This window comes from Cyprinodon variegatus, unplaced genomic scaffold (genome assembly GCF_000732505.1).
Source record: "Cyprinodon variegatus isolate N-32 unplaced genomic scaffold, C_variegatus-1.0 Scaffold1280, whole genome shotgun sequence".
NCBI classification, from domain to species: Eukaryota; Metazoa; Chordata; class Actinopteri; order Cyprinodontiformes; family Cyprinodontidae; genus Cyprinodon; species Cyprinodon variegatus.
In genome coordinates this window covers 25,587-42,837 of record NW_015151733.1, presented here as the reverse complement: position 1 = coordinate 42,837, position 17,251 = coordinate 25,587, and the positions used below count along the sequence as shown (strand labels likewise).

Below are 17,251 nucleotides of genomic sequence, written 5' to 3'. Positions count from 1 at the left end.
CTTAAAATAAGATAATTAGATGACGTGCACTTGAACTAAGACAATGCAATGGTTTTTTTTTTTTTTTAAATATAAATTTTCATCTTCCATTGGAAAAATGTCTCTTTTACCTCTTCAATCCGAGAACATATGCACTTACCGTATTTTAAGAAAAAATGCACTTATCTAGATTTCGATTTTTTTTTCTAGTTCAAGAAAGGCTGTTTGGGTTTGGAAGAGAGGATTTTGCACCCACAAAAAGGTTTTCCTTTCTAAATGTTAGGGAGCAAATAAAATGAATACAGTAGAATATTAATTTCCTGCAAGCTTTGTTACATAAAAAGTAATAAGTAACACAAGAAGTTTATAAGAACCGATGTCACAAGTGAAATTCTTCATTGTGAGATCAATAAAGTTCTACCTAATCTAATATATTGGGAAAATGAGACCTTTTTTTGTTCCAATATCATGCTCTACAGATATATTACCTGGTGAACACAATGAACACAATAAAAAATATTTTTAATACATTTTTAATAATTGTAGATAGCTGGTGAACTACTTCACTTATGAAAGAAAAATGTAACAACTTAAATACGTTTTTTTTCAGTAATTAAGATTACATATATCCTATCCACAATACAAAGTGCTAAGATGTTAATTTCTAAAGTGATTTGTTGAAATAAATACAGAAAAAAAAAAACTGCTGGATGTGCAATAAATGTGAAATCTGAGCGCTGCAGTGTGCTGCATGCAACTACAAGGCCTGCCAGCAGGGGGTGCTGTCTGCTATGAAGAAACAGTGAAGCGGAGTCAGGGCCTGGCATGGGAATTTTTTTTTTTTCTCTCCTTCCCATTCTTCCTATGCAGACAGACACACAACATGGCGGACTAGAATAGTCGGCCGACGCGCCCGGATACAGCGGATAAACTGCGGAGGTTTCACCATCCAAGGAGCAGAACAAAGGACTCTCCATCCCGGACAACACTTTGGGAGGATTCGCTGTATTTTTCAGGAGGAGCCATCTTTATCTGGATCTAGGAGGAAAAAAAACTGACTGCGAAGTGTTGGCAGTGTGTCCCAGGTTGCGTTTCCCTCCCACCCCCCAACCCCGCTTACACTCCTCTCTGTTCCCGGGGTGTGGAGACAGGGGCCGGGTTGGAAAACGTGGAGGAGAAGGAGCAGATAAACTCCCCTTGTCTGCTGGCCATTTTTTTCCTCCCTAGAAAGGGTTCCCCTCTGGGCGCCGCAGGAGTTGTGGTGAGTTTACTTGTTTTTGTCGGGCAAAAAAAAAAAAAAAAAAGAAAAGCCGAATCCCCACTTGTTACAATGTCGCTGCGCGCGAGCCTGTTTCCTCACCCACCAACAAGCACTTTGTTTCACCTTTCAGCCACAAATAAACCCCCCTGCGTGTCAATGGATAGGAACAAGAAGTGGGACAGAGTTAAATACTTTTAAACTGTAACATTCAGAAGTAGCTCGGAGGCAGGGAGGGTTTCTTCTTTTTCTTTTTTCTAAGCGAAGGGGGGCTCCGTGAAGGAAGGGGTAAACTAAGTGCGACAGGGTCATTAAAAGAGGCAGGAGAGGAGGGGGTCCCTGGAAACTACGATGTGTTGATCAATGCTTTGTCATTATTACACGTTTAGCAACAGGGGGGGAGCGTGGGTCCGTGGCAGGGTCCGTGGGTGGAGGAGTAGGGTGGCCTCATCGTGGATTAGGTCGTAAGTAACATTAAAATGTGTTCCCCATCAAATCTTCCCCCTCCTCCTTACAGCCTCTCCCAAAGTTTTAGTAATGATTAATATACTGCTCTGGTTCAGACAAATGGGTGTAACCAGGCAAATCATATCACTTTAAATAAAAAAGGTATTAAATTTAGGTAGCCTAAGTAAAAGTTTTTTTCGTCATTAAGGTGACAAGAATATTATTATACATGATAAAGTATGGATTGGAAGAAAAAAAAAAATCTTGTAAGTAAAGTAAGGAGTCCCCCTTTTACTCTGCTTTCCTTTTATAAAGTCATCCACTTACAGATTCTCTCCAGCTGTAAGAATATGTCTGGACAACTTATAAAGTTACAGCAAAGCTGGTCAGAGCGAATGCAGCTGAACAGAAACCGACATTTGAGGCTGTGAAAGGATTGGACATCAGGCTGGGACAGGACATGAGAGCAGAGCCAGGGCTCCAGTCAAATGCTTTAAATCAGGGGTCTTTTTATTGTTTTCCAGGCCAAGGGCCCCCAAACTGATGGCGAGATGTAGCGGGGACCCCCTAACTATATATATTGTGTGAAATTGTGTTATATCTAACTGGTCCTATAGTCACTCTATTACTGAGGGAGTAATGTAACTAAAGTAATTTCTCCCTGAGATTATTAAAAGTATTTCTGGTTCTGATTGCTGGTTGATGGGACAGGTGTTGTGAATGAAACGGTGCCCAGCTTGAAAGAGCTCCTGTGTGTCGCTTATTGTGTGCATTGATCACTGAAAGACATTCTGCCTCCATTTATCTGTTTACTAAAGTGTGTTGAATTCACGTTAATGTGTATTTTAAGACATTTCAATTAGTGCAAAAAAGGGGGCATATTAAAAATAAATTTGTAATCAACCAAAACTTTCACAACCCCCATGCAGTATCTCTGCAGACCCCTCAGGGTTTGTGGACCCCCTGTTGAAGACCTCTGCTTTAGATCACTGAATCACTGTAGATCCATGTGGTGCAATAGTTTCACTCCAGATCTAAATCTGTGGCAGGATTGAACAAGAACTTCTTTTTTTTTTTTTTTTTTATGAGCAGAGGTATAAATGACATGCAGCTGTAATCACTGCGGCTCTTCTGTTTTCAGATTATCAGGCAAAACTTTTAAAACTGGTATTTCGTTTACGCTGCTAAATTATACACTACTTTTGGTGCTGATCTACCATAGGAAATCTCAGTGAAATAAATGGAAGTGGTTGTTGTGACATGACTTGATGAGTAGAGCTCAAGGCGATCCTGCTGAAATTCATAGCAGGATGGTGCTTCACTATCAGGAGGAATCGCTGAGCTGTCGCTGAATCTGCTGCCTGGAGCTCAGCGCCTAACATCTGGTTCAATTCAGCTCATTTCTCCCATTCCTCTGCTTGTCCACACCATCTCCATGTAGGCCTTGTTATAATGTGGTCTCCGAGTCCAGAGGTGCACCGTCTCCAATCCCTGCGATGCTCCACTTTTTTTTTTTCAGAAGGATTGACCTCTGCTCGTCAGGTCTGAACATGTTTCACCGCTTTTCCAAAGGAGCTGTTGCACCATCTCTGCTTGTCAAGCAGCACCATGTCATCAACACTGAATTGCAGAAGAGGGGAGAAAAAAAAAGTGCCTTGCCCATATGACAGAGGGAAACAGGGCTGTCATCATCTACTCAGCATCTCCTCCAATCTATTTTAAGAAATCAGAGTTATTTCCGACTTGGGAAGCTGAAAGTGGGCTGACTGATATTCACATCACACTTTATTGTCCTAGTTTCTTAAAATAAGAATAGCTTGTAAATTTCCTCTTGGGAATTCTGCGGGATATATATCAGCGTGGAGATTGCTGGTGATGTTGTGAAATTTCACAATTTCAGCTCTGTGGCACATTATAATGAGCTGGCGGTTTGGGTGGGGCGAGAGAGATATTTTCTTTTCCACCTTTAGGCCAACAAGTTTTTTTTTTAAGTGTGTAGGAGTGCTGTGACTTAGGTGTTAACACAGAGGAAATGAGCATGTGTTCTTATTTATAGTGATTCATCCACAGAAAAGAGTATCTCATTAAGATTGAAGGATTTTATCCAGGATTTTCAGCTCTGCCCACAAGCTTTATTTTGTAAATACAAAAAAAGATCCCTGCTGTACATCCTTTTTGATATGAGCAGAATTTCATAATTATTTCTGTTTAACAATAAAAAAAATCAGCCTTTTAACCCTTTGACTTTTGTTGAATAATTATATATTGACAACATGAAAAAAAAGGGGAGGAAATAGTTATTAATCATCACCTCTAAAAGCAACCTGGAGCTGCATAAATCTTTAAACCACTTGCAGACCATCCTTTTTGTCTGTTATATTTTTTATCTTTTGAGGTGAAGTGAGGCGTAATTGTAAATATTTATATCTGCCTATGGCATCAGTCGGACTGCCTTTTCAAATGTACTCAAAGTGAAAAAGCGCTGTAGGGGACCTTCCTTTTTTGCGCCGTGGAGGCATTTTTCTGAATTTGAGCCTCTGATGCTTGTCTGTCTGATTCGTTCATTGCTTATCTTTCAGAGGAAAGGGAGGAGATGTGTGCTGTGGGATGGTCATGTCTGACATCAGAGCTGTCACTTTAGCTGATTGGCCTTTTTATACCAAACCTTACTGACTGCAGCAAGGATGTGTTCAATGTAAAGGAGCCTTTTGTTCTTTTCTCTGTTATAAGGCTTTTTGCATTTACTTCTTATATCTAAAACAAAATATTTTCTAATAACATTTCCTCCTTTTTTTTTTTTCTAAATCAGTAGTTAACTTTCTGACCAAAATAATCTATGTTTTATTAAAGGGGAACACCGTTTTTTTTTTTTTACATTGGGCCCTTGATTTTACGTTATTACATCATGTTCTAATTACCCGTATAAGCTTTGTGTCATTTGGAGCTGTTCTGAAGATATTCGGTGTTGTTATAACCAAGTAATGTCTTCCTTTGGGCAACGACTTGAAGGCAGAAACTAAATTGTTCATAATTTATTCTTTATAGTATGCCAGCATTCATAACATGTAGGCGAATCACTGTCCCCCAGACATCCGTGGTTATTATTATATATATTTTATATTTATATTTTTTTTTTAAACAAAGAAGAGTGTGTATGACGTCATCAGGTTTCAAACGCAAAAGTGTGCCCAGAATTCATATGTCTAAGAAAACAACACCTTCCTCAGTCCTTTTACAGAGGCAATATGTAGCTTTCCTGTCCTTTAAAAACATCTCAAAAGAGTCATTGTTTATAAAAGCAGAATAGCTAAAACAAAATAAGAAGACTTGATTCTGCTAAAGACTGAAATGCATCTTAAATGCATATTAAATACAAAGTATACTATAAGCATATGTGTTTTAATGATTTACTTTGATAATCAGGCTTTCTATAAAGGTGTGACAGACACACAATTGGACACTGGAGGAGGCAGGAAGCGGCATGCTCAAGTGTAAACGGTGGACAAAACGAGCATGACAGACTGTGTGACTCCTTTTTTTGTATTTATAATTTCATGCTCGCGCCATGATTTGGAGTCGCAGGTTTCAATTGTCTCTTCGTTCTCACTCCACTCTGCCAAACAATAGTATGTACAAGCCAATTGCTCCATGATGCTTCTTTCATTTGCTAGAGTTGGTCTCCTTTAAAGTTTATGTTCAAATCTGTGATTACAAAACTAACAAAACCTAAAGCATAAATGGTTAAAGCAGCCAGTTATGATTGATTTGGCTCTGAATGCTAAACAGCCATACAAACTATGCTCAACATGCTGATATGTGTAGCATCCATATTTCTTTTCTGGGTTTTCTTTTTCACTCTTTACAATGTTGCTAACAGAGAGACTCTTGGCTGAAGGTTTTCAGTCCCTCCGTGTTCTTCTCAGGAGAATAAGTCACATGTCAAGTTATCAAGGAGTCATATTAAAAACGAGAGGAAATGTGCAGCAAAGGTTGGTGGAACAAATTATATAATACTGTCTAGAATGGCAAAAACCATTACATCCGTAGGAGCACCTTTAATGACCTAATGTTCATATACTTTCAGATATTTTGCTGTGCTCAAAGGCTGCTGAGTATACAGAAGTGTTTTTAAGTGTAAAATCTATGGCTTTGTTCTGTCTTCAGCTGTTAAGCTATGAAATGACTCAAATCACTTTTAAGTACAAAAGAAATCCCGATCAGTTTATCCATGCTCAATAACAATAAGCGCTGCTTATTTACTAAAGATTAATGGTGTTCTATGGGGTCAGAAAGGGGTCAAAATGTTTGTAAACTTTTAAATCTAAACTGAAAAATAGCAGTTGAAATTTAATGTCAAATTTTTACCTTATAATAAGAGATACTAAAAAAGCAAACTTAAAATAACAAGAATTTAATCTAAATTCAGTTTAGTATTTTAATTACACTTTTTGTTTTAATTTTCTTTTTGCAGTTTTAGGTTTTTATATTTTCAGATTCAGATCAATTTCTTACAGTTTCTATTTTTTTCTTTAGTTTTTTTTTCTCACTTTTTTCGGATTCATTAAAACACAATCTGACAGGAGTGGGCGGGGAAACGTGATTGACAGCTAGCAGCAGCAGCGCTGGAGAGACGTCCCTTTCCATGTTGCATTCATGGACTGTGGGAAGTCAAACTTTTTTTTTAACACATTCTCTGCAACATTTATTTGCCTTTTTGGCAAAATCCCATCGTGAAAAATATAAAGACATTTACACTGGAACTGTCACTAGTTATCATTCCAGAATACATTAATATATATAAAAATAGACAGCCACTGTATAGACCATGAAACCTTCCCATGACCACAAAGTAAATTCAACGTCCGTTCATGGAAAGATGGCGTCTGCACCGAGTGGTTCCAGCAGCTCTGCTAATCAGGAAAGTTTAAACTTTTTCAAAACTACTTTGTCACAGTCGTAAGTAATGCAATGATAATACAATTTTTCAAGAGGAGGGGAAGAATTTAGATTAAATTCTTGTTATTTTATGTTTGCTCTTTTAGTTGACATTCAGTATCAACTTGTATTTTTTTTCTGATTCAACTTTTATTTTTTCAGTTTCAACTAAGATTTATAAGTTTACAAACATTTTGACCCCTTTCTGACTCCATATGTTCTGTAAGTACAGGCCAGCGTGAGGTTTTTGACATGTTCTCATGACAGAGTTTTAACCCTGTAAGCAGCTGGGATGATCACAAGATGCACAACATTCACATGTTTTTTTTTCTCAAACAGGACAGAAAAGTCTGAAATATCTAGAATACTACAATGGTGGCTGCAGGTCGATGTGTTTTTTTTTTTTTTTTTCTTCTCCGTTGTTTGGATCCTTAATCCACTCGGTTGTTGGAATCTCTTTATTATTCATGTTTTACTGCTAGGAATCTGTAGACAGGATTGATTATTGAATGCAACACTATCAAGTTGGTCCAATGCTTTTGATTTACACACATTCTCAACGGTGATAAGAAATCTGTTAACTGACTAAAAATCAGTCCTATTATTTTAACAGATATGCTAAACGGCTAATTTAGACTTTCCACGCTTGCAGAGTAAATAAGTAAAATAAAGGTACATCTACTCAGTGTATATAGTAGTGCAAAAGTCATGAAAATATCTGTGTTCCAGAAGAATGAACGTGAGGCAATTTTAACAGTTTTTGTTTCCTCTGAAGTGTTTTAGTCTGACTGCCATTTATCAGGGCTAAAGCGAATGGCCACAAGGTGGCCAGTGGGAGACGTAACCCGCATACATTGGGAGTGAAAGATAAGCTGTCAATTTGAGTTTAAGGAGTTTTTGCTCCCTGAATTCGGCTTAGAAGTTATCATCTCAACATATATTTTTCTTTCTATGAATGCGACGTATCTACCTACGAGCTAATAGGTGGCACAGATGACATACTTCAGTGTTGACCCCGTTACTGAGCGAAGAAGTTAAGAGTTTGAGCGTTAAGTGTTTTAATCGAAAGTTTTTTAGGAGAACATTTGTTTCCAGTTTTTCTGTTTGGCTTTAGTTTTTATTTTTTTAAGAAAATATTTCTAAGATGTTCTTTGAGGAACTTGACAAAATAACTCCATACTTTTGTACAGATATCTGTAGGGGTCATTATTGTCAGTCTGTCTGAAACATGATTTTTTTTTTTTTTTGTTATTGTATCGACTTAAATTGCAATATTTATCCATACGGCCACCCAGCCCTACTAAAGAGGGGTTAAAATGTGAACAAACTAGCATATAATTATTGTAAAATATTATGGAAATCCTGTTTAGGGGTGATGGATTTCTTCTTGCTCTCATATCATAGGCAGCTTTGAAAGATTACTTTTTAATTACTCTAATTTGACTTGTGCCGAAAGATAAAAAAGGAACCAAGAGAATTATAGTACATCTTTTTGATTTAGTACATCAAAAATGCTGTAATTGCCATTAATATCTGGAACTTTCTCTTTAGAGAAAAGGCGCATGTGATTAAGGAACCCAAAGTGGGCTTGTTGGAACAACTTTCAGCCTGTTGTGGTTTTCTGAACTCGTACACTTTGTTCATTCTATGAAGTAAAATGAGATCCGACATCTGATTTTAGCTGCATCTAGAAATCAGTTACGGTGCTTGAGTTTCAAAGGGCAGAGGTGATTGTGAATCGAGTTTCATTATGGCCCTACAGCCATCCTTTTGGCCTGGAAACCCAGTTGAAGGTCACAGTGGCTTTTGTGGAGAGGCCATGGGTTTGCGCCTTTAGATCCTCTCTGTGTCCAATGTGGGAAAGCTTGAGAGGCCCCTGGCATCTCCTGTGAGAAACCCCACAAAGCAGCAGACACAGAGCAGAGCCTCACTGACTCACCAGTCTCGCTCATTAAAACAAGTGAGTTTTCTTGATCCATCCATTAAGCCTGATGGACCAGAATCATCATTACAGGCTTAATAAAAGACACTGCGGTCACTCTCGCCCTTGTAATTAGCCAGAACAGTAACCTCATGCTTTTCGTCATATTTTTATCAACTCAGCCAGCTTGTGAATGAAGCCAGCGGGAAGACAAACCACACCAGCAGGGAGTAGTAGCCCTCAGAAAAGGAAGTCGGGAGGATTGTGGCTGTTGTATGTGGCACCGGGGACGTATAATCTGTGGTCTGTTTTAGAGCAAGAGACCTAGCAGCCCTGAGTTAGACGTACTTTGCTCTCCCGTGAAGAGAAGCATTCACAGTGATCCTGTTGCCTTAGACCCCCTCTCACTGAAGACATAGAAACAGTATTAATATGCCATGAATGGAGACAGACAGACGGGCATTATTCAGCGCCGCAGCAACTAGCGGAGCAGGATGCCTTGTAAGAAAGCCAGAGGAAATATTTCCCTGCATGAATGGTAAAGTCCCTTTTGATAAGCGCTGCTTGTGTCATATCAGCAAGGCCTGAAGACTCCAAGTCTATCCAACCTCAATCTCTTTTCTCCAGAGGAGTTTGTGTAAGTAGGTTGTGCTTCTTTCCCCTGGTATTAAAGAGAAGATTCATAATTTTAACTTTTTGTGTTTTTCATATACATTCAAACATCACAGTTGTCTTGCCGATTTCCAATCTCCAATTTTTGCAAAGCTTAGACCTACTAAAAACAATGTATGTATGAACTATAATGTATGAAAAAAGATGAACTTTGTTTTTCTATTTTTCCTGGTTTAAGAGATCAATAACGATTAATTTTAGGCACAAAGACTATGTCAAATCTCATTCTCTTTTAAAACAAAACATGCATTATCTCATCGTTGCAATTTTAAACTACCTATAGCAGTGTTCATCTTAATTCTCTAGTGGTATGTATCCCTTAAAATTTCTAAAAGGTTGTGAAATTTAGAGATGGAGCATGTGTCATGATCAAGTAAAGATAAAACAACAGGAATAGCCTTCCTGTTATCTGCTAAAAGTCCTGCTCTCTCTCAAATCCCACTCAAAGTGTTAAAACAGGATCCTTTTAATCCTTTTAAATATCTTTCTGCCCTTTAGCGCTTTATCTGACACTTAGGCACCATTTAAACCTCCGTTTTGAAACAGTGCTGAGAACGGTGCGAGCACGGTAACTGAGATAACTGGAGTGTGAATGGAACCCAACTGAACTGGATCGTACTAGACACAACCGAACTGTGCTAAATCTAGTACTAGTTCAAAAGTAGGGCTCAGCACGGTTCAGTTGTAGCATGGTTCTCTAATAACAAAGAGTGCATTATTAGAGTGCGTCATCTCCTATTTACAGTCAGCTGACTCATTTAACGGCAGCATGTCAGACTTTGCAATTCACAAATCTTCTCACCTGTTCTCAACACCAACTTCTTCTCAGCCTATTAACAATAAGTAGCATCAAAAGAGCGTGGTGTGGCCTGGGATAATGCAGAGACCGAGGCTCTCATTGAAATTTTGGCAGAGGATGCTTTCCAGTTCCTGAATGTTATGGGCGGCGCCATTTTTGTATGCGTAATTCCCACCTTCAGAGCTGTAGTATCGTGGACCGCCGATAGGAGGCAAGGAACAGTGCTAGTGTGATGTGTAAATGGTCGTAAGAACCACGCTTGACGCAGTTGGGGAAGTGGCGGCCTAGTGGTTAGAGCATAGGGCTTGGAATCCTGAGGTTCTGAGTTCGAGGCCCACTCCCACAGACTGCCAATCTGGGTCTCTGAGCAAGACCCTTAAACCCAGATTGTTTCACGGGCGCCCCACAATGGCAGCCCACTGCTCCCCTAGGGGATGGGTTAAAAGCAGAGGTAAATTTCTCCAATATGAGATCAATAAAGTTAAATTATTATCAATTATTATTAGATGATCCAAGCATGGATCGGTTTCATATGGGTGGTGTAAATGGGGCATAAAAGCTCTTGAGTGCTTCTTTCTTTAACAGGTATTACACTAAATTGTGTTGTTACTGCAGCCTATTAATTTATTTTTTTGATGCGTTAAATGATTTAAAAACATTTGTAGCACTGTGCTATTTTTTTTCTTTCTGCTGAATCTAGTTTAAAACATGACCAGGTTTGATCATAAATAAAACTTCTGGTCTTTTTATTCATATTATACTTCAATGCTTTATTTCTTTTATCAATTTTAGCTTGAATTTCAACTCCTAAATTCTTTTGCTCCTTGAAGTATTTTTCATTATGAATAACATAGTAATGAAGGACATAAATAAATCCATAGTAATCAAAACCAGCAAATTTCCATTGAACAGTCGCCACATCAAGTAGGCACCCTGCACTGATCCTATGTCTTGGCCTTTTGGTTGTCATGGGGATGTAATTGGACTTCTTTATATTCCATCTTTAAGTGTCCCTTTCACTGTGTGAATGAAATGGCATGGGGAGAGCCAAGACCTTTTCACCACTGTGTGATTGCACTCTAAAGAGCCAGAGGAGGATTTTCATTAGCCAGCGGAGCTCATGAAGCACAGAAAAGCCCACAGCGGTGTGAACCTGCCGCGGATAATTTTCTGCATTGTACATTCCATCTTGCAGGATTTTTTTTCCCTTTAATATTTTACAACATGGGGGAAACCTACCGTATTATCCTGCATGGATCCGATTAGAAAAAAAACATACGTTTTTTGATAAATGCACACCAGTATTCGTGAAGCTGGTATTTCATAAGGCAGTCCTTACAGCATCAAAAATTACTGATCAAAATAAATGGTATACTTGGAGTAGGATTGGCTCTTTACACTTAACTAAAGAAGTACAGATTATATAAAGTGGCATTATTGATCAGGGTCAGTAGTGAACTGTTAGCATCAGCTGTACTGGTATATACATAGTTTCCTAGCCTTTTTGATTTAATAGATTAACAAATATTAAAGCCCAGTTGAGTAGAAGATGTAAAAGAACTTGCTCTTTTCAGTGTCAACTTAATTCTGATCTCTAGTTCAGCTTTTTTCAGGCCTGCTCCTTAACTGCCCCTGCCCTGCATGTTTCAGGTGTCTCTCTGTTGCAGCACACCTGCTTTAAAATGATTGTAGGACCTCCTCAGCAGGGGCCACACATGCCTATTAATCTTTTATTCATATGAATCAGGTACGTGGCAGTAGGGAAGCTAAAACATGCAGGGTGTTTTTTAGGGGATAAGATGTTTAACTTATATTTAGACATGGCTCTAGAAAGGACATTTTGTGTTGCCAAGTTCAAGTCTCCCAACTAACTGGCAATAGACAGTTTTCCAGGAAACAAGAAAAATGATTTTTTTTTTAAGGTTATCCTCCCATTTACTTAAAGCATGTTGGACCATTAGGTTGTAGTTCACACAAAAAAGAGCCATAATCAGCTGTTTCATACATCTGATGTTTTTTGGTTTGTTCTTTGGTTTGTTCACTGTAGCTCAATTAATTAATTAATTAATTCATTCATTCATTCATTCATAGAAGTAGTAATGTTTACTTTTCTCTACAGAGGAACGATGAGATTTCATACACTGTCAGGGGTAAGAATACAATCAAATAGAAGGGGATGATTTATACATAAAAGAAAGAGGGGAAAGTATTTAGGGGTCCAATCCTTACTCTGAGAGAAAATAAATCTTCATGTCCTTTTTAATGTGAATCATTCATTCACAATTACCATAGAGGAGCTTTTTTAGCATTAAACATAATCTCTGTATTTTTCCAGTCGACTCGGTCGGCACCTTGACTGAGTTTTTTAAAACGTGCACAACATTTCTCAACATGTTCTGTTACAGAATTGGGTGTTTCAAACGGATGGGATGGTGTAATATATTGTGATACCTCCCATTTGGGTCAGCCTTAAAAACAGCCAGCATGCTTCCCAAGAAATCACCTTCTGTCCGGAAGCATCTTTTTTTGATTTATACTACATTTATCAGCAAATGCCCTTATCTGCCTGTCAGCTAATGCTAGGTAGGGTAACTTGGCTGGAAGTTTTCAGTATTCAGTATCCTCTAGTTTGTTTCACCTGTTTCTAATTTTTGCAAATTTCTTGCATTGCCATCTTTTATTCAGTGTCTGCATATAGCTAACAGGATTATTAAAATCTGTATTAGTACTGCAGTCAGCTGAGACAGGACTTCCTTCAAACCCTCACAATAAAACGTATATCGTTTGTTACCTATTAAAAACAAATTAATAAATAAATGGTGATCAATTTATTTATTTGCTCATTATAAATATGCAAGCAAATCCAATTGGTTTATTTTGGGTTGTTCTGCTAACTGTAATTGGTCAATAAACCCACCTTGGGGTGGAGTGTTATTCGATATTAATATATATCTGAATGTGAATTGATTGAATAGAGAACATTTTCAATATTTAAATATATATGTTGCAATTATAAGACAAGAATTTTCACTAACCCCAGATTTACTATAGAGCACGGACTATTGCTGTATTCTTTTTTAGCGGATGCGTCCTCTGAAGGACCCAGCCTACCTGGACTGGGTCCTTTGAAGGCTGTGAAAATGAAGGTGAAAGAGTTAAGCCATTGATTCAAACAGGTCAAGCCTTCTCTAGGGCCGTTTGTCAATTCACTAGAATGCGAGTACGGACTCGGGTCCTCGCCAAGTATGTTCTAGAGGGAGAACGGGAGAACGCAGCATAGATATTGGTCAATTGGAACAGAAGCGTACTCGCGACATCACCACATGCCCGGCTCGTCTAGAGCTGCATTTCACCACCTGTTATTAATAGTCTCTAGATAATAATAAATTATTACTTTATTCATTTTGTGGGGGAATAATGGTGGATACAGTCAGATAAATACAAATCAAATGAACATTTTGCCAAAAAAAAAAAAAACGAAAAAAATCGCCATCAGAGCGAGCGGTCCTTCACACACGGCTATGCCGACAGAGGGCTGCTGCAGACGGGCTGCGGTTAGCCCTGGCTGCGTTAGCCTCCGAGCTCCGCTGGTTGACGCGGTGCTCTCAACTTCGAAAATTGTTTTTTTTTAAATATGCATTAAATCGGTGAATGGACCATATATTGATGCTTTAAAGTATAATATTCTCGCCTCAAATGATCTTAAAACTTACTTTTATTGAACAACAGAAAAGACAACTTTTAGCTTTAATGGAGCGCTCCATTGAAAGCTGCTGCAGTGCATGCTGGGACAGCTGTCAATCTCAAGAACGCACAAGTCTGCACTGATGCATGCTCGGTAAATGGGGAGGGGCGAGAACAAGATCCAGGGACTTTGTCCGTTCTCGGTCTGCTGTTCTTTTGAATTGGAACAGTACTAGGGCTGAGGTTGATGACGTTTCACGAGTACACATATTAAAAAACGTCCTAGCTGTCACTTTCCCTCACTCGCCTATCAACACTGACAATTGACTCACAAAGTAGGCAAAGAATGGATGACGAACTTCTTACCACTGTTCTGTCTGCTAATTGTTTTCAAGGAGCTTCAGCGGCAGTACCATCATCTTGTATTTCAGATATTTTAGACATATTGCAATCTTTTTTTTTTTTTTTTTGCTTCCCTGTTGGTCACGTGACTCTGGCTCACTGCATCATCTTTGTTCTCTCTCTCACCCAGAAGAAATCCCACAATGCTTTGCGAAGAAAGCTCTTGAAAAGCATTTTGGGATTTTTCTGCTCGTGTAGTGACCATGGATGCACACTACTTTGCAAGGTGCATTGTTGGAAATTTTGAGTGCACTGCTTCATCATCCACTAGACATTCAGACACTCGTCTAAAATTCAAAAGGGTGGATGTTCGGAGACAGCCCATATGTAGTTTTTTTTACTCCTAAGCCTGATGGACCAGGAGGAAAATAATCGGACCAAAATCTTCAGAGAAAAGCTTGCTATTTAACGTGGAAGATTAAGAAACGATCCCTAGAGACCTGCTGTAGGAGTAAATTGTGCTGTAAAATATTATTTTCAGCTTATTTACATTACGTGTCTGCTACATAGATAGAATGGAAAATAATACATCTGGTAATAAAGTTTTTCAATGAATCCCGTTTCTGGCAGCCTTGTTACGATGGTTATGATTTTCACCCAGAGATGACAAAAATGATCCGTAGAGATCCACTTTATCAATATATTCCTCTCTAATCTTATATTTTCAGTTTATTTACATGTCTGCCATTTCAAAAATTGGAAACATAAATAGAGTAGGCTTTAATGCAGATCTGGTAAATAAAGAAAATTACGATGAATCCCCTTTCCCACAGACCCTCACATCACTATAACTACTGGAGTTCATTTATGCAACAATCTAAAGCTTACACGTTACTAATACACATTAGTATTACAGCAGACCAACATATACTTTTTAACGCTAATTTTGTTGTATATTTTTGCTTTATACCCCTTTAAACAAATAAAATAAGAATTAAAATCCAAAGCTTTTTGTTGGATATATTTGATTGCTGCTCCATTTCTTTGAGGGAACAAAAATAGACACCTAGGACTTTCTTCTTCCTTTTAAGTGTAGATGTAATGTCACAGTTAAAGGCCTTTTTCTGTAGTTACTCTTCAAAAAATGAAAGGAGGAGCGAACATGGTACTTACCTAAAGCAAATGTTTGTAGTTCTTCATACATGAGGAACACCTTACTCAAAATAGATTTGCTATTACCTTTTCTATGAAGTCAGATCTACCAAGAGTGCATGTGTCATAAATACTACTACAAGCAGTTTTATTTAAAAAAAAAAAAAACACGCATGTAAAGTTTTCTTCCTGTTCTATACATGCAGATTCAATACTATGAGGCCCCCAATATATCACAACCATGAGTTCATGCTCCTTCTCTGCACTCCTGCTTTGCTTTTTTGCAGCTGTAGATTCTGTCCTGCTTGTGTGTACACAAGCAGCTTGTGTTTCTGTGCGCTTATTTCAACTTTTTGTCAGTTTGAATGTGGAACCAACCTGAGAAAAGTAAACTGCTGATGATTGGCTACTTTTTAGGAAATTCCACCTCTAATGTTTTCCTCCCCAGTGTTTGTTAGCAATGTTAGCAAAGCATCGTTGGGCTTGAATCATGGAACGTTCAGAATGTGCGTGGAGAATCATTTACATGCATATGTTTAAAATGAAACTATCAGTATTTATGACGCATTTTCACATTTGGCACAATTATGTCGTCATACTTTTCTTCCTGTCTTTAGAAAAAGCGAGCTATTTTAGTTTAGTTTAGTCTAGTTTAATTTAGATTATATTACCCCTGTATGTTTTTTGTGATATACATGGTGTGTGCTTTTGTTTTTATTTGCGTTTTAATTTTCAGTAGAACAAAAGTTAGCTAATAAAGTCTTTGATTTTGGGGAATAAAACCAATTCAATAACTGCTGTTTTTAATCAGCACTTTCAAATTCATGGAGGTTTGGGTTGTTTCCTGCATGCAGGCAGTTGTCAGCTAAATGGAAGCACTGGTTGGTGCTGGAGAACTGGAGACCGGCATGGGTTAACATACCAGCAGCAAACAGAGCAAACAAAAAAACAAAGTGGAAGCAGCACCATGAACAAGCTCCAAACTGCAGAGCCTCAGAATCTGGCAGCAGTAACGCTTTTAGCGCACTGTTCATCCTCTGCCCACTGATGCCATAATCCTGGATGTAAAGCATCAGTTTGTTTGTGTGCGGCAGCTCCGCGGTGTTTGGCACAGTTGGGTGTCCAAAGCTGTTATTAAGTATCACTGTAAGCAACGGCAAGCAGGCAGAATTATTCCAGGGTCAAGAACATAGGATTAGATCCAGGGATTATCGGAGAGCAGTTAGCCTCAGGGATGGAAAAAAAAAAAAAGAAAAGACTTGCCTGTTTGCTAAACTGACGATCCGGCTTTCGTTTTGCTCTGTTCAAGTCTGTGTCCTCCACTGGTTGAAGCGCATATCAGTGTTGAATGTTTGAATAGATCCTCTGTTATAGAAAGAATTTTAGTGTGACACTGATTCTGGTTTTGGAAATTGCTCTGGGCAGATCATGCTCAGCGTCGGGTAAATATTACTGCAATAATGCAAATGAAAGTGGGCTGGGATTAAGACCATAATACTATTGTTTTTAGATGCACCAGTGTGTGTACTCTGTAGATTAAGATGTTCGATGGGTAAACATACTTCTATTTGTCTGTTTTTAGGACCAAGTGATGCGAATGAGTGACTGATGCCAACTTCGCTTCTTCAGGTAAACTAAAGTTCACTTAATGAACTCTTGCAGTGAAGTTCATTTTAAAAAGTTGTTTTGATTTCGATTTATAGGATTAATAGAAAACATTTTATTTATTATCGAAAAGATCCACCAGTTTTTTTTTATTTTGTATAATTCAATCGTACTTTCATTTTGTGGAACATTAAAACATTGAGATTTTTTTTCTACTTAATTAAAATGATTTGCTTATATTTAAAGGAATTCAAACAAACTAATTATGATGCTGTTTATTTAGTTAATAAATGTTTTTATAAATTTAGAGCGTTTGTGCATGTTTGCCATAATCAAACTCAATGTGGTTTTTAAACAGCCTAGTCAATTGTCCAGAGGAAGAGGCTGCAGCTTTAGCTATAGCCAAATTAGGACATTTAAACTTGTTTGCTTTTGTCCAGCTGTTCAGCATTCAGAC

The 17,251-nt window shown here is 38.1% G+C and overlaps 1 protein-coding gene across 2 annotated transcripts in view; it reads left to right on the top strand.

Moving 5' to 3' along the window:
- Nucleotides 1–837: 837 nt before the first annotated feature.
- The window catches only part of ptpra (protein tyrosine phosphatase, receptor type A), a 37,521-nt gene continuing 21,107 nt past the window's right edge, over nt 838–17,251 (top strand). For both annotated transcript variants that reach the window (XM_015401978.1, XM_015401977.1), the window contains exons 1-2: nt 838–1,240; nt 16,772–16,818. In XM_015401978.1, coding sequence (XP_015257464.1) covers nt 16,798–16,818 — 21 coding nt within the window. In that variant the 5' untranslated portion in view covers nt 838–1,240; nt 16,772–16,797. The remainder of the gene's footprint in view (nt 1,241–16,771; nt 16,819–17,251) is intronic.